General features: G+C 45.2%; 1 protein-coding gene across 1 annotated transcript; it reads left to right on the top strand.

Annotated features, from left to right (window-relative positions):
• Positions 1 to 1,724: 1,724 nt before the first annotated feature.
• On the top strand, positions 1,725 to 27,623 carry dbpa (D site albumin promoter binding protein a). Its single transcript, XM_046417449.1, has 5 exons — positions 1,725 to 3,125; positions 7,468 to 7,736; positions 8,451 to 8,664; positions 23,102 to 23,346; positions 25,347 to 27,623. The coding sequence occupies exons 1-5, from the start codon at positions 2,930 to 2,932 to the stop codon at positions 25,560 to 25,562; spliced, it is 1,140 nt and encodes a 379-aa protein (XP_046273405.1). The 5' UTR covers positions 1,725 to 2,929; the 3' UTR covers positions 25,563 to 27,623.

The raw sequence follows: 27,623 nt of genomic DNA, 5'->3' as shown, positions 1-27,623 counted from the left end.
TGGACGTACCAGTGCATGATTGACAAAACCGGGCGAAAGTCACAGCAAACATCACCAAAGAGCAAAATCTAACCTTATGGGAAAGTCAGCCAACTCTGACATGTTTGTTTATCCATTCTAACAGGGACAGGACATGTCAATAAACACTGCTTTAAATATGCTACAGGCACCCGTGGTATTTTTATTTTTATTTTTATTTTTCACCAAATGGATCTTTGCCGTCTGTATTCCTGGACAGCTGTTAGGTCAATGCTGACAGACTGTGGAGCTGAGGTTAGCGAAATGCGACAAACGAATGCAGTGTAGAATAATAATGAAGAAATATTTGTAATGACAAACAAAAACAAATGTGACACTAATTATTAGAGGTACAAACTAATTAAAGGGAAATAGTATTAATATTGATGTGCAGGTCCGTTTAATCCAACATTATTCTGCATTAGCGGGTGAGTTAAACATACAACACAATATGAAAGGGCCCACAAGAACGAGTCCTAACGTCTCCAAGGACGACATGAGTCCAACATGTACCGTCCTCACAGGATTTCCTGAACTTTACAAATATAGTCAGTGTTTTTATTTTATCCTTATTTGGTTGTTTCAAAGTTTATTTAACGTATTCTAAATATTTTATATCTGTTTTCCTTTGGTTGTAGTTTATCACAAAGTAATAAATGCGGTGTTTTCTGTATCCCTCAGAAGTGAAAACACTAATCCACACCATCAGCCAGCCGGCCTGTCACGCGGCAGTGGCATGGGGAAACCTGTGGGCGGAGACTGTGACCTAATTTTGGCCAATAGGAGGCCGGGAGAGGTAGCGAATGACCTAGTTTCAGCCAATCGCGACGCGGCAGAGTCGCCGGTAGGCAACAGTCGGCGCGTGCCGGAGCCATGTGCTTCTGTGGTGCTGAGAGCGCGAGAGGCAGACAGGGACATGAAGAGGGAGGAAAAACAGGCGAATCATGAACCTGCCGAGCGTTTTTACGGGATTAAACACAGTCCGAGCACTTTAAGTGTACGGCTTGTTTTCTTTCTCTGCGCCACGTTTGTATAAACACACGGTTATAAATAGCTCGTGCTGCTGTCAAATCACAGCACGGGGTTTGTGTCTCTAAAACGCCTGACGTGTTGACATTTTTTGGTGTGACTGCCTGTACGTTCACGTGAACACCTGATGTTTGCTTTGTTTGCGCTCCTTACTCTGCCGTCTCATATGCTGTCACGTTGTGGCTAAACATTTTCAGTTATCAGATTTCCCCCCACACTGGTCAGATCAGACAGAGGAGCGGGAAACCAACGTGGACACAGTTAACATCCTGGCGTCGCGGGAACGTACATCTCAGTTTAGTTTGACTAGCAGTCGGCGGCCATCGCTGTTGTTTTGGCCTCGCTGTTTAAATGACAGCGTGAGAGAAGAAGAGAAGGGGCGGGGTGCGTTCACGGTCCATCCAGGAAGGAGTTCAGGCTGTGTGGGCGTGGCTTAGCGCGCAGCAGTCCAAGCAGTCGTCAGCCATTGGACCAAATTGCTGGGAGGTTGTGTGTTATATGAAAATATGTTGCGTTCAAGTTCTAGGAGGAAAAATAAACAAAAGCGATACGTGAGTAATAGTTTACCACTGATTTCTTTTTTTCATGTTAACTCGGCTTACTCATCCATCTTAGGTTGATAGAACCAAAGTATTTTATGCTGTGAATGCTTTGGTGTATTGGAGTTGTTTTGTTTTTTTTTAAATAGTCTTATTACAATTAATACGACCTATTCAGTCTTCAGCGTAGTTGCTGATCAATTTCCTGCTGATAGACTAATCAGCCGACTGATAGTTACAGCTTTAGTCAGTATGTCAATCTGTTTTATTTATCTCCGTGTTAAATTAATGAAGTTGTCATGTCGGTTAAATTAGAGGAGGCGCGGCGGATCATATTTCCAAGCTTTCCAAGCGCACCTGAACGCACACCAGTGGATGTGAGCGAAGGGAGGGCGTCACCGGGGGCGTGGCCGGTGTATGCAAACGATCCACGCCCCCAAGCGCCTTTCCCCCGTGAGCGGTGACGTCACACGAGCAGCCCGTGTTGGTTCCAGCTGACTGGGAGAGCGAGAGAGAGAGAATCAGAAAGAGAGAGAGAGGGAGGGAGAGAGAGAGAGAGAGGGAGGAAAATAAGAGCCATCAGTCCCATTTATCTGACTCTCATATTCTGGATATTATTATTTTTTGGGGGGGATCTCTTTATTTCCTTCATCTTACATTTGTCGCTCATATTTAAGCACCAGTTTGGTTGGCGGGTTTATTTTTTCCTCTCCTGGAGACTTCTCGTCTCGAATCCACTGTTTATAATCCTCTTTCTTCACTCGCTGCACGGGACGACGGACATCCGCATTTATATCTGCTTTCATTTACTTCCCCTCCGGAATAAAAATCCTCCGATCGATCGACCCAAGCAGCCGACCGACGGACCGGACGCGACCGTGAGCCACCGTTTTATCTCCGCGAACTCAAAGGGGACTTCACTCCTGCGCCTCATTCAATTTGTCTTCCTGTGTGTGTTTATTAGTGCGGAGTTTGAGTTTGTTTAAAGGTGGGGGGGAAAGGGGGCGACGGCAGCTCCCGAAGGCTCAGCCAGTCTGAGAGGATGAATTAGTCTCGGTCAACATGGAGCCATTTGGGAGATAAGTCCCCCCCTCTTTCACTTCGTTTCTCTGCACGTTCCTCTTCATGGGACGGGCGGAAAAGCTGGACGTCAGGTGGAGATATTGAGCGCACGCACGCGTCCACCTGTCCGCGCACCTTTTGACGGCGCGCCTTTCAATTAGTGTGGCAAATTGGATTATTTTGATCTTGAACTTAAAGTCTGCAGGTTGCTCTTCTCCGCCACCGCCTCCTCCTCCCCCCGCGCCTCCCCTCACCTCCCCCCCTCCTCCTGCCTAGAAGTTATGTCAAGGCCTCTCACTCAGCTCCTACCGCCGGATCTCCCTGCCGGGGCCACCAGCCCCCAGTTTGGGGCCAGCAACCCGGCTGGAAGTGGCCCTCAAGGTGGACACCTGACCTCCATGACCAACCTGAAGTCCCTGCTCCAGCTGCCAATCAAGGCCGACCAGAGAGGCATCAAGGACTGCTGCGAGATGAAAGGTGAGTGTGCGCACGTGTGAGCGCGCGCGTGTTTGCGTGAGAGAAAGGGGGTCCAATAGGAAAGAAACTTCTTAAAGGGACAGGATGGAAAATACCACAGCCAACAAGTCCACGCAGCGTGTGCAGCGTCATTAATAAAAACACTTTAAATAGCTTTAAGTAAACACTCTTATGTTTTCTGCTGTTGTGTAAGGACGCCTGCATGTGCTGGGAGGTTTGTTAGATTACAGCAGACCAGCAGTAACACACACACTTTACAACAAATACGCCCACATGCACAAACATTATGGGAGTATTTTAATCACAGAATATGAAATGCAGATGAAAATATTCAGCAGCTTATTTCTGAATTAAAAACAAAAAGAGCAGACATTGTCAATGTGATGATTTTCTGCTTTTCTTTCTCAGCTGTGACATTAAGCTTAATGTATTTGTGTTGTTGAAACTTGAACACATCAGCATGTGCTCTGGGAAGTTATGTTTGTGAAAATCAATTAATCACCAAAGTGATCATTTGTTGGTGGCCTGACATGAAAAACAAGCAGTGAGTGTTCGTGTCAGAGCGTCTACTCTTAGCAGAAATATCCCAGGTATATCACAGTGATTATTCATCGTGTGTGTGTGTGTGTGTGTGTGTGTGCATGTGACTGAGTGGGTAGGTGTGATTGTAAAAGACAGAGGCCCTGCTTATCTAACACACACACACTCACACACACACTCACATGCACACTCTGTTTTCACTCCAGCCTTCCTCCTTCTGGCTCGCTGGATTTATTATTTTTTTTTCTAATATTAATCGTTTCCTTTTAGCATTTGGTGGTGAAATGAAATGATCAGTCGCAGGAGGAGGAGGAGGAGGAGGAGGAGGAGGATGAGGATGAGGAGGGAAGAAGTAGAGGATCTTAAAAAAAGAAACACAATCTGGAGTGGATGCCATCAAAAATGCAGCCAAAGCAGAAGCAGCAGCAGTCGTTTGTGTTGAATCGGATTCTCTTGTCTGTTTAAATAAAGGTTAGCGAGTGGGATTGAATTATTTCCCATCCACCAGCTGCCATGACAAATATTAACCAGGCTGCCTGTCCTTCCTCTCTCGCTGTGTGGATGTCACACAAACACGCTGCTTTTGTTGGGCATGTGAGGGCTCACACTCGTTCCCTTGAGGATTACTCTCACTTTAACTCTCTAACCTTTATTAAAACCTTAGTAGTCACAGTGAGGACATGCCAAAACAGACTCGGCCCTCACAAAGACAGAAAGCTGAACGCACACACACACACAGAAAGAAAAACAAAGCAACCACATTGTCCAACCGCTGGTTGGCGACCCCTGCTGGCCTCATCTTGTAACTCCTTTCTCTAGAGTTTTGTTTTTTGTTCCCTTTGCATGAGGAGGAGGAGGAGGAGGAGGAGGAGGAGATGATGGTGAGCACAGCTGACAGGCTCATGGGCCTCGGCTGGCTTCATTGTCATGTCTCCTGACGATGTGCGATGCGTTCAGGGGTGTAGAAAAGATGTTTAGGCTGTGATGTTTTGGCTTTGACGATGCTTCACCATGCAGAGTTCCTCCGAGTTCGCCCTCCTGCCTTTTCCCTGACTGGCTGTGTTCGACGCCTTCACAAACACCCACTCCATCTAGCACATCTCTCTGCCGTCTCTATGCCTGTCGTCCTCTCACGCGTCTTTGAGTTTTTCCTCTCACTCTTCCCTGTCTCGCTCTCTCCTTCGGTCCCTCGGCTGATTTGCATTTTCCCAGTCTTTGTCTCATCTCGTACAGTATGCACTCTCATCTCTCGGTCTCTCTTCCTGCCATCCCCCCCCCCCCCCCCGGCTCTTCTTTTCTTTTCTCCTCCTGCTGCTCTTAAAGGGATTTCCCCATTTGTTCTGAAGCCCCTTTCATATTGTCATTTTGCTCTCCTTTCTTTTCCTCGGCTCTTGCAGGTGTCAGGAGATATTTTGTTATGTCAAACTTGTGTGCAGGATTTACTCGTTTGTGCACTGGAACGAATAGTGCACACACATTAGCAGCTAAAACTGTCAGATCACTTTATTTGTGCTCCTGAGCTGCTGTCACATCCCTGCAGCAGGAGGAACTGAAGTCACAGGTTGTTGTGGCTACCGTTAGCAGAAGGCTAGCAGCTGCGTTGTGGTCCTGAGGCACACGCAAACACTGAATTCGTTCCTTCCTGTAAAAATTGTAGAAATTCCCTGCGCTGTCGACACGAGTTGTTTTAGTTGAGATGCTCCACGGCGGGGCCGACTTTGGCTGCCATCTGCACCAGAATGCAGCCTTATGCAGAGCTCTGGAAACTCATCAGGCCACAGACGAATGTGGTTTTCATTTGATTTCCTGTGTTATCCTTTAATCGTAATTTTTCAAGAGTTTAACCGTATTGTTCAACATTTTGTGCGAGCGATGGTTTCTTGTCAGCTTTATTTCTACATTTATTTATGTGTAATCATGTACGCGTCTTTACAAAGTGAACTCTGCGGATCGTTAATACCTCTGTTTTGTATCTCCTTCACTCTTTCAGCAGACCATTGGGTTTGTAAAAGAACAGAGTGAGTTAAAGAAAGAGGAAGGCAGATGATGAGGATGATGATTGGACTGGATTGTGGGGGACGTGAATATGATGGCCTTGACTCTCTGCTCCTCCCTCCATCTCTTCATCATGTTGTAATCTCTCTCGTCTTTATGTTCTTTAATCCCTTTAAATTTAAATTTCCGGCCTTCCTGATGCTCTTCCTCAGTCTCTCTGGCTTGTTCCTTCTTTCTCATTACTCTCTCTGTTATCCCAGCCCAGTTAAATATGCTCTTTTATTACTATTTTATTGGGTTTTATTATTCAGTGTGCCATTTATTCAATATGCACTTTTGCAGGGATAATTCTTTAGAATAATGTTATCAAAGGATTAGGGTATGAAACAATCCCTCTTGTTCTTTCCATGCAGTACAGTTAAATGTGCTTCCTGGTTTACTTGTAGGGTATTCATGTATTTTTTTTCTGGTGATGGATTATTGATGCCTGAGGTTGGTATCTATCTTTCCATCAGACCCCCTCGCTCTCTGGGAGGTCAGAGTGCAGGGTCAGTCAAGTCAACTTTATTTATAGATGCCTTTTAATGATTGAAACTAAGTGCTTTGCAGAAAGCAAAGGACACAAAGCGCCAGACAGAAGCACAAACTTCAGCCGGTGTTTGTCAAACAACAACAAAGCCTCTGGAGGAGTTTGTTAATTGCTTGACAGTCTTTTGAAATAATTTTCTCAAAATGTTTTACATGATATTCAGAGCTGCAGACACAATTGAACTGCAGCTTTGATTTGCAGCAGAGTTCTCATCAGCTGTCAGCACATAAATACAAGGACACTTCAGTGATTTTGGCCAAACAAAGTGATCCAAAAGTCATCAAATTTCAGCCCAAATGAGTTCTTTTTTGAGATTTTTAAAATAAATAAATAAAAAAACATGTTCAAGACAAGAATCAGAACTTATGGAACCAAATGCCCACCTTGTGCCTTAAATAAATTGTCCTTTTGTTGATTATTCATTTTTCTGTGGTTACTGTTTTGGAGTCTTTTTTTTTTAAATATCAAAAATCACTCTTTACTCATCCTGTAGGCTGAGATGAAAAAAAAATAAATAATTTTGATGACTCAATCCTGAGCTCAACAGTGGTGACATAAATTCATTCAATCAAATGATGTTTGGGATGACAAGCTAACCCTGCCTGCCATGTAACAGCGCTGGTGAATGTTAGCAAGTTGGCAGCTAGCAAACCAATATAAGTAATGATGTGTTTAGGGGGGCCAGTTGGCAAAAACAAACAAGAAAGGCCTGGATGTTGTGATGCGCTCACGTGTCACCAGTGTGTGTCCAATCAGAGATCAGATATCTTAAAGCACTCCATCCAAGCGCACTGAAATGTTTCCCAGTAGGCTGAAGACGAGTATTCAGAGAAGTATTTGTATTGTCATGCAGTGTTTTCCAACATGGACATAAAGTGTGCTTGAATAAAAGACAAAAGTCATTAGTTTGAAAAGTGCTTTGTGCAGGCTTTCATTCAAACATCAATAAATCATCATCACAGTTTAATTACAGTAAACAAGTGAGACCACAGCGAATGAGACTATCAGCCTCTGCTTTGCAGTTGCAGTCAATCTGCAGGACCGTCTGCTGGATCTCTTATCTTTCCTTTTGCCCTTTAACACAAACACGGGGAAAGGGAGGAGGAAAGCGCTGAATGACCCACTGTGGTTAGAAGGAGCTTTTTCAAAAGGCAGTGCGAGCTCTTTTAGTGTAAAGTGGAACAATCTAACAGACATGGTGTCCTTCCTTCTCTCCAGACAAAGACAAGCCCCTAGACTCCGATGAAGACTCGCTGGGTGTCAATGCTGGAGGGCCCGGTGGGGTGGGAGGAGCCCTCGGGTCCAGCGCATTGCGGCCCAACTCCCAGTCGGCCTTCCTGGGCCCGCTGCTGTGGGAGAGGACCCTGCCGTGTGATGGAGGCCTGTTCCAACTCCAGTACATGGACCTGGAGGAGTTCTTGACCGAGAACGGGATGGGCATGCATAGCAATGGGCCAAGCTCCACCAGCGCCCAGATCCCCTCCCAGGTAAATCTGATAGAGACCAAAAGGAGCAGTTAAAAGTGCTGTGTGAACTTTTCAGGTGGTTGTTAAGTGAACTGCAGATGATGCTATCCGCTGAACACAGTGTTAGCTAGCTAGCAAGTCATCAGCATCAGCAAGCAAGCTAATTTGACATTCACCCGCTAAAACCACAGTTTCACATTAGATTCTACATGACTCACAGCTTTTATTTTGGACTTTGTGTGGTGGTCGTTTGTTTACATTGATGGTCTCCATTTATCAGCTAACGTTAGCTAACTTTAGACCCTGTTGGTGCTGTAGGGGACCGGAAGAGGAACAAGGCACTCCGAGTTTCCCGGAAAAATGAGTCCACAGGCAGTTGTAGGCTGGGAGAAGGTCTCCTTTTCAAAGTTCACTTGAGTAAATTGAGTAAACTTTCCACCACGTTTCTCCTTTAATTGTGAAAAGTGAAAATAGCGCGCCTGTGCGACCATGGAATGGCATTGTCACACTGTCTCCATGAACCTCCATTTTAATTGAAAAAGTTGAAAGAGCACAAACAACATGCCCATCATTTTAAAACAAAGAACCATTGTCTGCTTTTGGCATGTGTTCTTTTTAAAATGGGAGCTAGAGGCACAAAGTTTGGGTACCCAACACCTGAATTTAATTTTGGTGAGCTGGATGAACCTACGGGGCTTAATGAGCAGAGATTTAAGGCTCCCTCTCTCCTCCCAGAGCTCCCAGTCAGCGGTGCCCAACCAGAGCTCCCAGTGTCCACCAACCTCCCCTCCGCCCTGCTCCTCCTCGTCCTCCTCCATGTCCTCTTCATCCTCCTCTTCCTCGCTGCTTGGTCTGGAGACCGTGCAGCCACAGCCGCCGCCGCCGCCGCCACCGCCACCTCAACAGCAGCAGCAGCAAGGCATGATGGGAGGACCTGAGTGTCTACATGGTGAGTGAATGTCAACAACAGTGATTTTGCCAGGTGGTTTCATTCCAGTTTGATTGAATTTTCGACAATACATCTCAACCATTTAGCTAAATAAAACCCCTTTTTAGAAAGCTTTTCTTAGTGTAGCCTCTGAGAGGGCGACAGCGAGATTAAAAGTGACATCTGCACGTGAGAAGGCAGCGTTCCTGCACCAGCTAATGCATTTAGACATGTATGAAGCAAGTCTTAATGCAATCTGGCGCTAATGAGGACACAGACTTATGATACGTTACATTAACTAACCCAGTTTAACCGCTGGACTCCAACAATAACCAGAGTCGGGTCTTCTCTAATTATATCTCTGATAAATGGCTGACACTCTGTTCTGCGGCCCTCCTCGGCTCTAACAGCCTGATTTTATCTGTTATATATTCATAATTTATTGTTTCCTCTCTCTCTGCTGCTTTTGATGTGAACCAGAACTGCCAGAACATCAGAGCTTTTCTGTCTGTCTTCTTTTATTTTTCTCTCTCTCTTGGAGATTTCACAAGTCTGACAACTTCCAATTCTAATTGAAACCACGAAGCCCATTCTTTACAATGCTGACGGTCCTGTTTTTTTGTTTTTAATCCATTCAATGAATCATCACAGCTAATTTCATGATGATTTATTGATGACAGATTGCCAGACGTCTTTGTAAATGTTCAGTGGTTGTATAGACATTTAAGGGACGGATGAGACAATGACTGATGGAGTATGTAAAGCACCATTTGGATTCAGACAAGGAGACAAAACTTTTTGTATCAGTTATTTTTGTGTTGTGAATTTATTCACGCCACTGAAGCCTCACTAACTGAAACACAAAGAAAAAGACTGTTCAGTCATATTTTAAGTAGCTGTGATGCTACTTTAATCCAGGGATGTGGCTTGGACACGCCTCTGAACAGGTGGATTTAGAGATACGTGTCGCCACCCGTCTTACAGGGAACAGGCTACATGATCTCTGGCTTGGTCTGTTTTTGTTCCCTGACTTTACTCTTTAAGGCAGAGCAACAGGTTTACTGTGCCAACTCATCACCAGGGCTGTGGAGAAGTGCTTGATTAAGGATAAACTTTGGGAAGTGTCTGTAGACATGAAGTGAACTCAGTACCGACTTCATTACTTTCTCAGCCACTTGGGGGCGTTGCGGTAAGATGCACACATAACACTAACATTATATTGGTAATTGACATTAACGGAGATATGGAGCAACATAAGCATGAATCTGAGTTGTGTTTTTGCCCACTCAAGCGAGTGTAAGCCCAGTTTGGTCTCAGCTAACTCCTCTTTAGCTGCTAAATGCTCCACTGTGCTCATCAGCTCGCACTGAAGTGCGCCTTCAGCCAGCCAGCAGTGGGTTTGGAGCTTTTACACTGAAAACTGTTTCCTGATGCTGCTTGAAACTCCACAAGTGAGAGCATAAAGAGTAAACAAAAACAATACTGTTTCAGAAAAACCAAAACAAACGAGCTGAAAGATGCTAAAACGGCTGCAGAGTGGGCAGTTCTTCTATGTGGGCTCGGCTCCATGAGTGACATCTTTCTCACTCCTGATTGTCATGTGGTCCATTTTTGATGTTGATTAGTGCGGATTCGAGCCCAAGCGGCTAGCTGGGATGAGGCTCTAGGAGAAGCTACTCCCCCACTCTGACTGATGTTAGCCTAACAGGTGCTGAGATTTTAAGCTCTTGATCCAAGCGAGGGGTCTTTCTTCTGTGTTTTGTGTGTAAACGTCAGCCTGTTCGATGTCCAGTTCTTACGGCGTGAGTGAGACCAGCATCACTTCATGCTTGGACCGAAACTTTCCAGCAGCTGCTTCTCTCTCCTTTTGTTGTTTGACATGTTGTTTAGAAATGTTGCCAGACTGGCTGGACGGTAAAAATCCACAGACTGTTTTCATTATGCAGTGATAATCATCTCTGCACTTCATATTTTTGTACGTTTTGTACTCAAACTCAACAATCCTTTTCACAGCTCACGGTTTTTCACATAATTTGCATACCTTTAGTACAGTAAGTATCACAGTAAGTGTTTGTGTGGAGCTACAGGCAGAGAGAAGGAGAGATAAAGTGCCCAGCGGGATCCAATTCTGAGAAATCTGACTGGAACATTGTGTTTGTCTTTTATATCTGAGTCATAAACAGTAAGAGAGAGATGCTCCACGGTCGAAAAGAACGGCAGAGTCGCTTGAAGAAAAAACCAAATCAGAAAAACACAGTCGGAAAATGAAAGCGAGATGGAAGAGAGATGAAGCACGCAGGATTGAGCTGCTGTAGAGGAGCGAATACCACTGGATACTTCTGCAAGGCTCTGAGTGTGTGTGTGTGTGTGTGTGTGTTCATGTCTGCCTGAGTGCCTCTGCAAGTGTCTATGAATACACACTATCAGTGTCTGTCTGCGTGCACGCCTTTACACGTGCACAGCGCGCTGAACTTCCAACATGCATATGAGAGCGTCCTCTTTATTTCTGCATTTGCATGCAACTGTTTGGGCTTTAATGTGAATACGCTCTCATGTTTGTGTGTGTGTGTGTGTGTGTGTGTGTGTGTGTGTGCGCTCGCTCTTTATTCTGAATTATAAACACGTGACTGGGTTGAGCATGATGCATCCAGCCAGAAATCCCTCAGGTCGTTGTGGAGCTGAAGTGTTACGACAGAGCTGCAGAGAGAGAAAATCAGCCAGAGATGGAAAATAGACTGGATTTAATCATCTGATCCACATGCACGTTTGGTTTCATTTTTAATTCTGGGCTAAGTCGCTTTGATAACATTTTTTTAATCTATTTGTTCCTTATAATTCAATATATCAGAAATATTTACATCTGTGGTCTGTAGTTTAGCAGACAAAAGTGGAGACCGTCGGACGGACGCTGCATGGATAAACCTGCTGCTAAAGCAGCTGTGGTTCATAACTGTATGAACTAGATATAAATACTCTCCCCAAAATGATGTTGTTTCTTTTCGTTTCTCTTTATGTCACAAACGAGACTAAAAGTGAGCAGCCTGTCAGTGAACCAAACAGCACTTTGACTGTCATTCACTGGCAAACCTCTGAACACGATGAACTCAGCTTATCATTTTCACTGACACCTGATTTTCAGTGAAAGATATGTGGACTGTAATCGGTCCCGATTGGTTTAAACCAATGTCACCAATTCCACACTTCCAGAAGCGCACTCGTCCAGTCTGGTGAGTGAAGTACGTTTGTGTTGATGCGGCAGTTCGTAAAGGATAACTTTTGTCCAATCGGTCCAATCGTCCGCAGTCTGATTTTGCTAGCGAACACTGAGGACGCTCTTTAAGCAAGCAGACGCCCACCGAGCGGCAGCCGGTGAGGTGGGACTTCTGTGACAGAAGTAGAGGAAAGCTGTTCAGCACAATTCATTAGAGGTTAAAGAAAGACCAGCATGACTCTTACTCAGATCTGTTCACATGATGGCCATTTGTATTTATTATATTTGCCCCTGATGGGCAGTCCTGTTACTTGAAGTCCAGATCAGCTGTTATCAGGCTGCAGCTTTAACACTTCCAGGTCAGTTAACTCAGTCAGAAACCTTCGTAATCAAAAAACAGCCCTTTAAACCTCAGATTCCCGTGAGCCTGCGTGAACTTGGTGACCTGCGATGTGTTCGCAAAGAAGCATCTGCCGCACAAATTTTCCACAGCTACTACGAAGGAAGTCCTTAATGGTAATCACGAATTACTGCAAGTAAAATCTGTGTGAATAAAGTTTGGCTCATGATGGAACAAGTCACCTGGAGTGAAACGCGAAATGTGAACATGCACCCAGATCTGATCGGTGACTCCTTCGCCCAGAGGCTGATCTTTCCACCAAATGTCATGGGAATCTGTTCAGCTTTTAATTCACGCTGACAGGGTGACACGTGGAAAGACTGACAGTGAAAGCAGAAGTGGTGAAGCTTCAGTGGGAACTACAGAGAAAAAGAAACAAGCTGGTAGTGGAATATGGCTTCCACGTGAACGTGAACCTAAACAGGCAAGCAAACACAGAGTTTACACATGACAGCACGGCAGAAATGAGTTTCCAACTGACGTTTGCATTTGATTTGCATTTACTGTCAGATATCTGTGACCGCTGTGATCAGCCACAATTACTACCTTTAAATGGACTTCAGCACCCAGAAATGTCAACATGAACAACACGTATCCACTTCCTCCCCCCAGCAGGAATGAAGCCAAAATATCCTGGATACGAGTGCTGTCGTCTTTCTCTGGTGACATCATTTGGAGCCAGAGTCTGTGCAGTAGTGATGGAGTTCCTGCGCAAACGCCAGTCAAACCCAATCGGGAGCAGCTGTCATGACGATGGTTTCTCCCATGACGAGCAGCTGTAAAACTAAAGCCACCTTAGCTGAACTTCCTGTTAGGTTCTAATTAGCTTTTACTAACATGATAGCGAGTGCCAAACATAAAAATTAGACAAACAATCTAAGCACTGATTAGACCGCCCTCGGCCTCAGGAACGTCGCATACGACTTCCCCAGAGCTGTTTCACCTCAAACAGAAACCAGAGACCAGAGTCTAGACCAGAACAATCCCAGATAAACTCTCTAGGAATCATCAACCAGTGAGACGAGTTACACAGCAGAGAGATTAATTCCAACATAAAGGCGTTGTTTATTCAGATCTGACTGTGCTGGCTGAACACTGACTGAAATGATCTGCCGTCTCTTTAAGAGAGGATGGAGCAGGATGAAGATACGCTGAGGCAGTCAGTGATTTAACATTCGAGGCCGGGATTAATCCCAGCCAGGGAAGGGTTAAACAAGACACTGACTCTGCACTCTGTAACACTGCACAGAGAGAGAGGGGGAGAGGGAGAGGGGGAGGGAGAGGGAGAGAGCAACGCTGGAGGGGGAGAGCCAGTCAAGAGTGTTCGCTTTGCATGTTTTGAAATCTCTCTCTCCCTCTCCCCGTCTCTCACACGCTCGGGCCATGTGCGGCCGCCACGTCACGTGCCGCTGCAGAAAGCATCAGAGGGAGGGAGGGGGGAGGGAGGGGGAGGGAGGGAGGGAGGGGGGAGAGAGAGAGAGAGAGGAAACAGCGGAGATTACAGAGAGAATAAACACTCAGGACGAAGCTAGAGAGAAAAAGGAGATGTCAGAGTGAACAGTGAGCTAGCGAGAGGAAAGAGAGAAATTTAATTGGATTTCAAAGCAGATCTTTGTGTATAGCAGCATGTGTACTGTTAACAAAAGACATAATACTTCTGATTACTGCCTAATAACATTTATTTTGTGTATTTACCATGACGGCATGTCCAAAAATCAACACATCCCGATTAGAGCTGCCATGACTGAACGATTAATCGATCCAGTTAGATGAATAGTTTCAGTCATTTTGAAAGAGAAATGTCAAACATCTGCTGGCTTCTGCTTCTTAAATGTCAGGATATGCTGCTTTTCTTTGTCATTTCTGACAGTAAATGAACAGTCTTTGGCTTTTGGAAACAAAAGAGGCAATCTGAAGACGTCACATTGGGCTCTCGGAAATTGCTTCGAGGATTTTTTTCACATTCAACTACATTTAATTGATCAGTTGTGAACATAATGGGCAGAATAATCAACAATGAAGATAACTGTCAGTGGCAGCCCTAGTCCTCATACTGCTCATACCTGCCAATCACTGCCCAGCTAACAGACAGGACCAGGAACAGACCAGGCGTGTAGCTCGTCTTTATGGTTCCTCCTCTGCCACATGACAGACTGCGAACCATTTGGGTGCCGAATTCAACAACTGAACCACAAACTAGATGTGGTTCAGCCTCGCCTCTCATGAGTGCATTTTGATCAGATGCTCTTTTTTAAAGAAATGAGTCATGTGACCTTTTTTTGCTTTCATCTGTCACCTTCTGTGTCACCTCCTGTAGTTAAAAGCAGGACATACCGGTGGAACGTGGCACGCATCAACTTGCAGGGATACGCCGCCGTGCTTTTCCCCAGCAGCAACGTGCATTAGCTCTGCAAAGGAAAAGGCTATTTTTGTCCTTTCTCACCCATTCTCATCTGGTCACCCGAGTGTCGTCATCCTGCAAGACATGCAAGCTCTGGTACATCACGTTGTAACATGAATAGATTCACAATATGGTGGGCAGTTTTGTCCGACTGCCTTTCAGACTCAGTGAGCTGTACCTCAAACTGGCCCTCCGTGGTCGTATGTCGTCGTCTCACTGGAACCCGATAAGGCAGTTCGCCACGAGTCCCCTCACAGTGCTAGTTCTGGTCTGAACACCTGAACATGGTAGACCACTCCCTCCAGTTTGGGGCGAGCCGCTGCCCCGAGTGAAGGAGTTTAGGTATCTCAGGGTCTTGATCGTGAGTGGTGGGGAAAAGGAGTGCGAGATGGACAGGAGGTTTGGCTTCGGAGTCAGCAGTTGTTTGGGTGTTGTTGGGTGAACCGGATCACTGAGGGGAGCAGAGCCCTGAGGGAAAGCTCTCGTTTGACCTGTGATCAGGAGCTCTGGGTAGAAACTGAGAGAATGAGCTTGCAGATCCAAGCAGCTGGAGCTAGCTGGTTAAGGTTAGCGAGATATCATGATTAAACCTCCTGACTAAGAGGTCTTGTGGTGCGGTCAAGTCGCTTGTCGCTAACACCTGATGGCATTTAAGACATCTGAACAAATGATCAGTCCTGCACGGGTTCACTGGGCTCAGGCCCAAAGTGGTCCCTGAACCAGATCTTCTGTTTGACTCAGTTATCATTTTTTGGCAGAAAGTCAGAGAGTTCAGTCACAAGTGGGGACATCCTGTGGAGCTTTTTTTCCTACAGTCTTCTTACGTGTCTCGTCATGTCATGTGACCAGGTCCCTTAATCTGATCTGATTTAGAGAGACGAGAAAGAGGGAGGATGTCATTACTGGCTCCACACTGTGGTGACATAACTCCCCGTCAGTGTGTTGACATTAGGAACAAGACTCCCGGGGTGTGTCACCTGGACTCAATTGTTTTTGGTGTGTGTGTGTTCTTGCACACTCATGTGGGGGTGCACGTGCCTGACTGTGTGTTGTTTGTGTGTGCGGGGAGGCGAGTCCATGCCTGCCTGGGTGTGTACATGGATGTCCATGTGTATTCAGTGTCTCACTGTGTAACCATGAGATCACACTGAGACTTAAACCAGATGTTAAAGATGCTGCAAAGTGAGTTAGAAAATATTTGACGTGATCATGTGACAGGAATTAACAGCTCTGGTACTAAAGTACTTTTATTACTGCAAATGCCACCATTATTACAATTGTCTGTAATGTTTTTGGTGAAATTTAATCCATAGGATTTGACTGCACGTCCCACAATCCTACGAATTAAAGGTCTTCACTCACATTCTGATCCTAACTGAAATCTTTCCCCAACTTTGACTGAAGCGGTTTTGCCGCCTGTACTTAACCACAGACAGGAATCAAACCCTGCGGTGATACTACATCACATTGTTAGTACTGCTGCTGCTGCCAATGCTACTACTGTTGTCAGTACTACTGCTCACTAATACTGCAGTATGTCCTGTAGCATGTGAGTGAGCTCTCGCATTTTCGTAAGTGAGCATTGTGAGAGAAAATTGAAAACTGATTACTGTTGGGACAAACCAAGCTGTTTGAAGACATATAATTTTAAACATAACGAACCGATCAATCTCTAATGAAAATCAGTGTTAGCTGCAGCCCTGAAGAAGTGTTTATACTTCATGTTGTTGGTACTGAGAGGAAAGGCACCCAGTTGGTCCTGCGGGGAGGACTGAATGTGTTTAAGGTTGGAGGAAGAGGCTAAACATGGCAACAGACAGTCACGGCGGTGTTTACGTTACAGGGAGGGGAGCCCTCTTTATGTAACACACTTCCTATATCACATTCCTCGTACGTATTGTGTTCCCGCTGACTGTTTTCTGCCTCCGTTTGGCACAAACAGCTGCTGGCAGAGCTCTCAGTTCATCTCCATGTCGTCCACTCAGAAACAAACTGCACAGGAAATGAAACGCTCCGACTGTTTATCTGATCACTACTGCTGATGGCTGTACTAATACTCAGACGACTACTACTGCTGCTATTATGTAATACTGCAATCTAATACTGACTAATGATGCTGATCCCGACCTGTCAGTGTTTTGCACACTGAATCCTCTTTGTTAGTCACGCTGTTCAGCTTCTTCTCAGATTTTCTTTACATATTTACTATTTAACATGTGTACTTTTACATGTATGTATGTATGTCTCATGACTACTCATGACCACAGTACTTGTTTTGTCTTTCACTGTATTCAGTGTGACTCTCATGCACTAAAATACCAAGATAACGACTACTTCTATTTCTGGTGGCAGTACTATGATTACTGATACCAAAGCTGCTGATTGTGTACTTCATGTTACTGCTTTTAATATAATTAAAAGTATAAATAATTCATATTGCTGTTTAGTACTCAGTACTGCTGTCAGTAATATTTCCAGAACGGAACTAGCACTACTCTTAGTACTTGTTACTGCTTCTGCTGATGTTATTACTGCTGCCAAGGCTACCAATACTACAACTACTTGAGCTTATACTCCTGCTCACTGATATGCCTGCTATTACTGTCAGTAGATGTACCAGAGCCACAAGGCTATAGCTGCTACTACTGCTACAATCAGTACTAATACAACTGCTTTCAGTGAAATACTGCTGTACTTTCCTGTTACCAGAACTGTTGTTGTTTTTATTAGGTGATAGCCCATATTACTGTTAGCACCATTAGCCCTGCTAGCACCGTTAGCCCTGTTAGCATCGTTAGCACTGTTAGCACGGCTAGCGCCATTTCTGTGACAGCTGAATGATATTTTCACATTCACATTAAAGCTGCTTGTGTTGGTAATCGCAACCTAAATGTATTGAAGTACTAATATTTGATGTTAACTTACTGAAGGTGGAAGTACAAACGACTTTAAAACCTCTGAACAAAACACCTATCAAAAGAGAGGTTAATTGTTACCACCATTCTTGTATAATTACCGTTGTCTCAATAATTGCTTTGTTTCCCTTTATTAAACAAGGGAACTGCTGGAACAGGAAATGACTTAAACACTCAGTCCTGCTTCAGGAGTTTGAATAAAGATGGAGAGCAGCTGAGGATGATGATAATTATTAGTCTTTTGTTTTGCTAGCTTTGCACACTTGACTTTTCGGGTTCCTACATTTCCCAAAATGCCTTTCTGTGAGCCCTCAGGAAGCAGGTACTTGGTGCGTTCAGCTGATGGCTTAATGTGTAGGTGGTGATCAGGTGAAAGTATAGCTAGAACAAGCGAGCGATTAGTCAAGAGGACGAGTTGCTCACCTGACTCTCAAACATCAGCTCTTCTATTTTCTGCCTCAGTGGGCGTCTGTGCCCACAGCAGCTGATGGTTTGTGAACGCTGGAACAAGAGAAAAGCTGTTTGATTCTGAAGAACAGAAACCAAACCCAAACACTTCTCTTATTTTTAATATTTTCCTCTATCAAACACTTTTAGACCTTGACAAGACTTTTAAAAAGTTTCCCAAAGATTACTGGAAAAGTTTTGAAGTTCGTAGCACCCAACTTCATCAGTATGCCTCCGTTGGCTCCATCGGAAGATCAACTCTTCACATCCTGAGGCGAATCCTGTGATGGGGATTTTAGATGATAGAGCAGCCAATTTAAAATGAAGGATTTCGACCAGCATTTTTTGACTCGGCGGGAATATGAATAAGAAACAAAGCCTCTGATTCGAAACTGTAAAGCCCTTGGATGTCACCAAACAAGACCTTCAGAGACCTTGAAAAGTCAAAGTTTTTGTCTGAACTTTTGTGGCGCAGTTCCAGAAACACTGGATGGAAATAAATATCACACCAGCAAAACACTGTGAGCATTAGCTGCTTTAATCCAAAGAGGTTGTTATATACAACTGGACTGAGGGAGAGAGACTGACAGGCCGAAAGAGACAGAAACACGTAATCTCAGCTAAATTAATGAAAGCAGAGAGAGAATCCGAGAGTCAGCGGCTGCTTCGTCCAAATGGCTCCTTCGCACAGACAGGAAATGAAGCCAGGCGAAGCCACGCTTGGCGGCTGTTTACCCGGCAGCAGCGGGAGCCGTGTTCTTGGATCAGTTTCAACTTTTTGCCCAAAATGGTTGTTATTAGGACGGGGCTTTGTGCAGACTTATCCAGGATCAGCCCCGTCCAGCTGCCAGAGAGTCAGATCAGACCGGCAGCAGTTCATCTGACGGAGTCGCTGCTCCACAGTCAAACAGATGGGCCAGAGGATGTATGGACGGATAAAGAGGGGGATATATGGTGCACTGCATCATGGGAGACTCCTGATGATTTTATAAATATGTGCATTAACGTGTGTACGGTGCTGTACTGTAGTTCTGAATTTTTTTGATTCATAAAATGCAACCGCAAATTATCCGATCATCGGTCCATAATGCAAAGATGCTCAGTCTCCAACTTTATAAGGAGAGAAAAGCAGCAAATCCTCACCTGGTGAAGCTGGAAATGTGCAAATGTTGCTTGACAAATGACTTAAAGGTGCATTAGCAGATTTTTAGGCCTTTGGGGCAGCAGAGACTGCCTTTGTTTGGTGTTTCACTCACTTTTAGCTCCGCTTCTGGTCTCCACCAGCTCTTCAGCTGCTAAATGATGCACTGTGTTCAGCAGCCTCTCGCTGACTGCGTCCACTGGCTGTTTGGTGAGCAGAGAGTGGAGTTTTAAGAGCTGCTGAGGGCGCTGATAGTGAAGCCAAAACAGTGAGCTGAGAGATGCCAAAATGCTCCATAGAGCTGAGAGGACCTGCAGAGAAAACACGTCTTACAGCACCTGAAATCAAACAGTCTGTTAACGGCTGTCAGGATTCAGTTTTGTGAGGAGCTGAGTTTCAGACATGTAACATGCAGGATGGACAGATTATTTTTGGAAAAGAAAAGAAAATGCTGTTGCGTTCCCTGCAACAGGAGAGGCTTGGGTCTTTTATGTTTCTGAAAACTCAAACTCTAACAGCAGTTTGTGCAACGTCTTATTTGAGGAAACAAGCATAAAGAGAAACATGCCGTTCGTGTTCTTAATAATAATAATTTCAAACAGCAACTTTCCCACTGCAGTTTGTTGCACTCAGCGTTTGGTTGAGAAAGGATATTCACAGTTTAGCCCCTATTTATGGAGGTGGTTGCAGAGTTCGGCCATTTAGTTAATCTGTTTAGTAGTAAACAGTGGCATTTAGACACGGGTTGTACCTGACAACAACAACAACAACAACACTGACACGCTGGGAACTGAGGCCTCTTTCAAGGGAAACAGAATCAGGTTTTGGCTCCTCTGCCAACATGTCAGACTCTGCAAGGCGACAGGTTGCTGAGTTGGCTCGGGCCAGTCATCGACTTCCTGTAGTTGTGAGTCCATGTGACTTTTGTTTACACGCCCTGCTTTGATTGCAGCTGGGAGACCAAAAAGTAAGCAAATACACAAAAAAGTCAACTTTTCCACGCTGGCTTGGACAAAGGAAAACCGACTATGAAGGATAATAACTAGAGAGCAGGATGAGGCGTTCGTGTCACACTGGGGTTTCTGTAAATCCAAGCTCTTAGCTGGGGGAAAATCATCCCCATATATCTTGTAGTGGTGGATACAAGCAGGACATGTAGATACATTTTTATGTAGTTTCTCACCAAAGCGCCAAATTAAGTTTCCTTTCCAAAGCAGATCAAAATCACTGACGAGTGATGACTGAGTGAAGCTGATGACTGCATGGAAACAGAGATTTTAACAAAGATTTTATCTCCGAGTTTGAACTGGTAAAATTCACAGAGTTTTTATACTTTGCATTCCTCCCTCTTGTGCAAACACTGCACCCTCAGTGCGCAGTCCAGTGTTTCCAGGTGGATCTCGGGGGGACCACGACCCTCTACCTGCCCTCCCTGCCTGCCGCGGACTCATCAGAGCCCGTGCAGGATTTGGTTGTGGTCTTGTATTTGATATGCGTAATAAAATGAGTGACAGCTCACCGCAGCAGTCAGCTGAGCCGTTCCGACTGACACGTCCAGGTTTACGAAACGCTCCGGCTACACAAAGTCTTCGTGCAGAATTAACATACACATCATTCATGCTGAATCTTTAAAATCCTACGTGAATGAGAAGCATTTTTTTGAGATGGATTTGTTAAAAAGTCAACGTCGTTTCCTTTCATCTCTGCTCTCCCTGCTGCTAAAAATAACTTACATGTCAAATTACACGCTGTAGGCCTCAACATGTCTCTTTTCTGTTCCACTTGCTGAAGTATCTGAAATCTTTCCACTACCGTTTCGGTCAGTATTGGTCACCAGCTCTGCAGTTATTTATAATCTGTGGCTCGGAGCCCGGAGCTCCAAAAAAGCGTCTTAGAAATGCTGCCACAATAGAGTTCAGGCTGTTTCTGGATGGTTGCTCAACTAACACTTGTACTCCAAAGAGGAAACGTTTCATTTCAGGTGTCAGAAATGGAAATTGAATTTCTGAGCTGGTTTTGGCTGAAAATAGACTTGCTGTTCCTGGTTCTGTGGTGGTGCATTCAGAGCAGAAAGGCAGCACTAATGCAGAATAGCTTCAGGGTGGAAGCATCAAGGAGGAGTCTTACATTCACTGCCTCGTTTTACTAGCAGCGTTCAGGAGTAAGTTGAACTGATTTAGCTGATGTTAAACCACAGCATCGTGTTTTTTCACTACCTGGTTTTGTATTGTCTATTTACTTTTATTTCATTTAATCAGAATGATTTTTAATAACGTTATTGCGTGTTGACCACATGTGAAATCCCAGTAAAGCCTGCTGGAATCCATATGGGAGGGGAAAAAACAGCTCTAGCATCATCTGTTTTCGGTGGAGCAATATTGAACCTAAACAGGCTGATTTCATTTCCTTGTTGTGGTTCAGATACGACCACAGTCTTTCTGTATTATAAATGATTTTCCCACACGAAGCACCACTGGGGGTTAAACACAAACCTGATCTTTCCTGCTTGCTGTAAATCCAGCATGATGTGAACCCGCTGCCCTGCTGAGGCTTTTAGCTCAATACAGCCACCTGGTGGCCAGTCAGTATCACTGCGACCCCCCACAGCCAGCAGCTGAATGAAGATGCTGCTTGCTTGAGGAGAGTTAAAGTGTCCACTTGTCATTAAAGATGCAAAAATGCAGGTGGGGTGGACTCTCTCTCCCCCCCGCCCCCCACCACCCCACATGCCTCCCCCATTTTGAATTAAACTTGAACATATTGTCTGCTGTCTATAGGCTAATCCTCTTTATGTTCATCTCATCTCAGTGGGCCTCATTCTTGGCTCGACTGTGCAGCACATGTGACTTCACTCCTGTAGAGGAGTTCACCAAACAGCCTCCAGTGGATATTTACTAAACCCTCCCATGTTCCCGTCCTGCCCAGCCCTCCCTCCCTCCCTCCCTTCCCACACCTGAAATAATACCACAGATAACAATGATGAACAGAGTTGGGAGCTCATGTGGTGACACCAGTAGTCTACCCTTAAAGCGATGCTGATATTAAGAGAATATATTTTCCTTCCACATTTTCTGCTCTATTACAGGAAGGTGTGAATGAATGTTTTGGTGGCATCTCAGTACGCTCGCCGTCACCACATCGCAGACTGTTTGGGTTTGGATCACACGTCGCATCAAATCGAGGAACCCCTGCGGTGATTCACAGCTGTCATCGTTAGCTGTTGGTGGTTGAAGCCCATTCTGTGTTGATGTCCACAGATCAAGTTAGACGTGATCAGATCTCCGTTGCGGATTGTCTCGTCATCATCCTTAGCGTGCCGACCTCTGCTCTCCGGCATGTGACCGACCTCGGTGAGGGCAGATGGGCTCTAATCTGCAGATAAAACTAGACGATGGCGGTTGGACAGCTAAAGGCATAATTAAGCTCTGTTTATTGAACAAATCTTCCAGCAGATTGTAGTTCACTGGAAACGTATAGACGGTTAACCAGTAATTAGCCAGAGCCTCGTCCTGCCTTTTCCTGTTAGGATGATAAGCAGGTAAGGCAACGTGACCGAGGAGATCATGTCCTGGTGTTGTTGTGAGCCTCTCTTGAAAATGTATTACTTGGGCAGCTCCTATTGGTCGTTTCTGAAGCGACACGACAACAAATCACTGCCGTCTGTTCTGCCTTCTACAGGATATGTCGGCCATCTGCATACAGACGCTGTAAAGACACTGACACCAATGAGTTCGGAGAGAGTTTAAATCTTTGGAGCTGCCATCTTTAGCCGATGGGAGCCACTGTGGCCACTTGAGGCACTTGGTTCCTGCGTGGTTTCATCAAAAGCCCGGCGGTCAGCTGAACAGGCACCGCAGTTAACTAACAAGCTAAGTGCTGAAACACAAAATCCAATCAGATTGCGGACTGTCATCCTGTCTCTCTCTCTCTTTGTTCATACCAGGAGGCCAGGCGGTGCCTCAGGACCCGTCGACCTCTTCTACTTGCCCTCCGGGACCTACGACGGGCGCCAACGGCAACAGCGACATCCTGGTGAACTTTGACCCCGACCCGGCGGACCTGGCCTTGTCCAGCGTGCCGGGCCAGGAGGCGTTTGACCCGCGGCGGCACCGCTTCTCCGAGGAGGAGCTGAAACCTCAGCCGATGATCAAGAAGGCCCGCAAGATGCTGGTCCCCAATGAGCAGAAGGTACTACATCTCCCACAATTCTTTGCTGTCTTGCAGACATCAATTCATCCATCAGTTCAGTGGGTTAACTTTTCTGTGCTTTTATAGGTTTCATGGTCTTTTTCAGGCCAACATGTGGATATTATAAAGATATTGACAGGCTAAAAATCTATTAACTTTGTTGTAAAATTATTCTTTATCACCAAGTCTTTTCCATCTGTTTTTGAGTCCTTTAAATCTTACTTTCTTGGAATAAGAGAATGTTTGTTTCCAGCAAGAGAAAATCAAGTTAAATCCACTTTTTTCATAAAATCAAGTTTCATTATTCACACCAACATTAATTTCCATAAAATGAGTGGAATTCTGTTCAAAACAGACAGAAATATTCTGGCAGAAAATAAGGGTTTGCATTCCTTAATGATTAATTTAAAATTAAGATGACATAAAATTCAACATTTGAGATTTCATTACAAAAGAGCCGAGTCGGGTGAGCGACTGTTGTCAGGTTTTCTAGAGATAAAAAACACATTTTGCAGTCAGTTTGTTGCAAAATAGCAGGCGTTCTGATCAATGGCTGGTGCGTTCATGGTTCAGTTCAGAGCAGCTGCAGCCCCTCAGGCGTTTGTAATTTACGGAGAGATGAAGGTGCTCACCTCGTCGCACTCAGTCGTAGCCGGTTTTATAAATCATCTGTGTGCAGGCTTTGGATGGTCTCAGAGCAAAGGTAAAGACGAAGCTCAGATTGCTCTGCGGCTCATTGCAAATGAGATTTTAGATTCAGCGCTTTAATACCAACCCTCCACTGAAGAATTCTAAACAAACCCATTAGTGTTTAAAGACTAATCTCGCAGCGATGATGAGAGCTTTGAGATTAGCGTTCTAAAGTGCAGCAATCGTTTTGCTCATGAGTTTAATGGTAGAATAATGTTAACTTTGCCAGATGTAAACAGGTCCTGCCAAAGGCCCTCTGAGGAAACGCCGCGCAGCATTTGGGCCTGCAGCGGCTCCACGGGCATAAATCTTTCACACAGAGATGTGTGCGAGGTTTTACTTTCGGTTTGGACCTCTGTTTCGCTCTCTGCATCCAAATGTTTAACACAACAATCTCTGTGGCTTCCAGTCTTCCTCTCCTGAGAGCCTCATCTGCCAACAGAACACCACCTCGCAGACTTTTGTGAGGCTGCAGGGTGTTTGTGTCTGCAGAGCTGAGTATTTATTCATGCAGCAGAGCGGCTCAGCAGGGCAGCACTGAGCAGCTGCATTAAGATACAAGCTTCTCGAGCTCGTCTTTCACTCCCGTCCTAAACACTGCAAGAGGCAGATCCCTGAACATCATAAAGTTCAGCACGTAGCACCTTTAACCTGATGAGGCCTGTTCATGCAGACCATTTGCTCTCTCACATGTACGTCAGTGTGTGAGATTTTACTGCCTGTCAACATGGCTGACGGTACTTAAAGCGGTAAAACATGAGGAGATGTTCCAGTACAGGAAAATAACGGATGAGGCAGAGTCTGTCATTTTCGTCTTTCGCTGTTTTATTGCTTATTCTTATACCGTGGCCTCCAGCGACAGGCAAACAGAGGTCACACCAAGAGGAATTCACAATAAATTGTAGAGTTTACAGTGACAAAGCATGAAAATGCATTCACGTGTTGATATTGCATGGCTCTAAAACGACAGCGGCGTGTACTGCTCATCATCGCTGATCCACTTCCTCCTGAATAAATGTGTTGGAGGTCTTGTTTACTGAATGTAACACCTGCTAGCTAATCAGAATTGAGTGTTTTGACATCATTACGCCATTTTGTGGAGTCCAGCAAATCGTTGGGTTTTTCTTGTTGTGTGTTTGTGACTATTGAGCTGTTGCCACCTTTCCTCCTTCTCTTCTTCCTTTCCTGCCATCCTCATCACATAAACTGACCCTTCTCATTTCGCTCTCTCACATTTTTCTTTGCCTCTCTCTCCTACCCCCACTTTCCTCCCCACACACCCCAACATGCTACACCGCCGCCGATGACAGGATGAGAAGTACTGGAGCCGGCGCGTCAAGAACAACGAGGCGGCGAAGCGCTCGCGGGACGCCCGGAGGCTCAAGGAGAACCAGATCTCGGTGCGCGCCGCCTTCCTGGAGCGGGAGAACGCCGCCCTTCGCCAGGAGGTGGCCGACATGAGGAAAGAGCTGGGCCGCTGCAGGAACATCATCAACAAGTACGAGAGCCGACACGGAGACTTGTGAGGCGGAGGAGGAGGAGGAGGAAGAAGAAGAAGAAGAAGAAGATGATGAAGGAGGAAGGGGCGGGAGGGGAGGAGGAAATAAGAAAAGGGTACAAGGCAGCCCAACAACAGCAGCACTTTAGTTGAAGTGGCGGGTGGGGTGGGGGTGGGGAGGCCGACGTAGATGTGCAGTAAGCGCCGCGCGACACCGGGCGCAAACACCAAACGTGTATCGTGTTGTGCTTCAGGATAGCATGACGAGAAAGCACAGCGACGCCATTTATCCCCCCAGTCTGACTCTCTGTGTACCTGCTGCTTCGCTGACCCCACACGGCGTACCGTATCACCTCGTGTCACCTCGGCAGCTTACGTCACCCTCGGTGCTGTGTCTACGGCCGGTGTCGCACGACGTTTGTGCAGGTAGTGCGTTTCCGGCCGCTCTTCCCTCCGGGCCAGTTCAAACAGGGTGCTGAATTCACATTATGCCAGTGAAATCTCACTTTTTAAGCTCAAGGCACGGATTCAAGCCAGGAGAGGTCAGATGTGTCATTTTTTTCTATAAATAAGACAAAAAACGTATATTTTTGAACTGGGTAGGAAGGCAAGACTGGTCCAGCAAAGTGGAGGAGGAGGAGGAGGAGGAGGAGGTGCAGGGTTTTCGTCCATAACGCAAAGAGATTTTGACATAGGATTATTGTATATTTTTCTATTAGCAGAGATAGCCAGGAGGAGGATTTTGGAGATAATCTTTTGTATATTTTCTATACGGGGCGGGGATGGGGCTGCTAGCTGGACAGTCACGGGGCCACACGAAGCGCTTTTCCTCCCAGCTGTTTAACGCTAAACAACAAATAATCTATTTTCGATTTTCTGGAGCTGGTTGGTCGGAGGCGGAGGCGTCACAGAGAATGTATCACGGTTGAATCAGGTATTTCACACGGTGCGAGACGAGGTTAGGTTTCTTAGTAACGATTGTTTTCGATGTGGGGGGGCGGGCGCGTTTGAGGACGACGGTGAAACAAAAACTGTATAGTTTTAAGACATTTTTGTGTTCGTTTGTTTTCTTTGTGGGCTCGTTCAAGCACTTGATTTGTTAATCTTCTCTTTGATTCCGTGTCTGGTTTTGAAATAATGGCAGGGCTTTTATTTTGAAGGCGAAAGAAAGGAGAAAAAGAGAGAGGAGGAAAACAGGAAGCAATTAGCCATCAGAACAGCTGGATGTGAGCAGATGTTTGAAAGTAACTAAGGTGGAGGATTTCGCTGGCAGGTTTGCACTTAGCTTGGTGTCTTGCTCACACACACACACACGCACACACACAGTTTGTTAAAGATAACACAACGTGGTTGCAGTCTTTTTCTCTCTGTTTACTCCTCGATTTGTCCAGGAAGTGCAAAAATGAAATACTAACTGGTTTAGGGTTGATTTGCCCAGATCGAACAGTGACTGAAACCTTCAGCGTGCAGAGAGGACACACACGCACACACACACACACACACACACACACACACACACACACACACTCAAAGCCTCACCCAGGTTTTAACCTTTATTGTTGTTGTTGATGTTGTTATGGACTTCTATGGTGCTGATCTGATCTGATCCTTCACCTAACGCGTGCACACACACACACACACACACACACACACACACACACAAAAGAACACTTCCACTATCTCAAACACAGTACTAACTGCCTATACCCTTTCTTTGTCTTTTATTCCTTCGTTTTATTTTATTTTTCCTTTCATTAGTTGCATATTGTATCGATGAATCGTATAGAGATTTACACACAAACACTTGTCTATACCTCTCCTTCAAACTTTACCCAATGAGAAACGAGAAATGCACCCTACTGCTACTGTACCATACAACTGTACTATTGAATATTAAACTATTCTCTCACTAGATATATATATGTATATGATATATGCTTGAATTATGTGATTATAGTTGTAATAATTGAATATATTACAGAGAAACCCTTCTGAATCATTTTGTCAGTTTTCTCTCAGGTGTTTTTGTCTGAGGTATAAAACACATATATTAAAAAAAACACAAAAAGTCTTTGATTCGATCACAGAA

This window comes from Scatophagus argus, chromosome 17, assembly GCF_020382885.2.
Source record: "Scatophagus argus isolate fScaArg1 chromosome 17, fScaArg1.pri, whole genome shotgun sequence".
NCBI lineage: Eukaryota > Metazoa > Chordata > Actinopteri > Scatophagidae > Scatophagus > Scatophagus argus.
This window is presented reverse-complemented; position numbering and strand designations above follow the sequence as displayed.

Excerpts from the sequence above, each read along its gene's own strand:
- dbpa (XM_046417449.1), top strand. The coding sequence starts at position 2,930 with ATGTCAAGGCCTCTCACTCAGCTCCTACCGCCGGATCTCCCTGCCGGG. Across the intron at positions 7,737-8,450 it reads GCGCCCAGATCCCCTCCCAG|AGCTCCCAGTCAGCGGTGCC; the intron begins GTAAATCTGATA and ends CTCTCCTCCCAG. Across the intron at positions 23,347-25,346 it reads TGGTCCCCAATGAGCAGAAG|GATGAGAAGTACTGGAGCCG; the intron begins GTACTACATCTC and ends CGCCGATGACAG.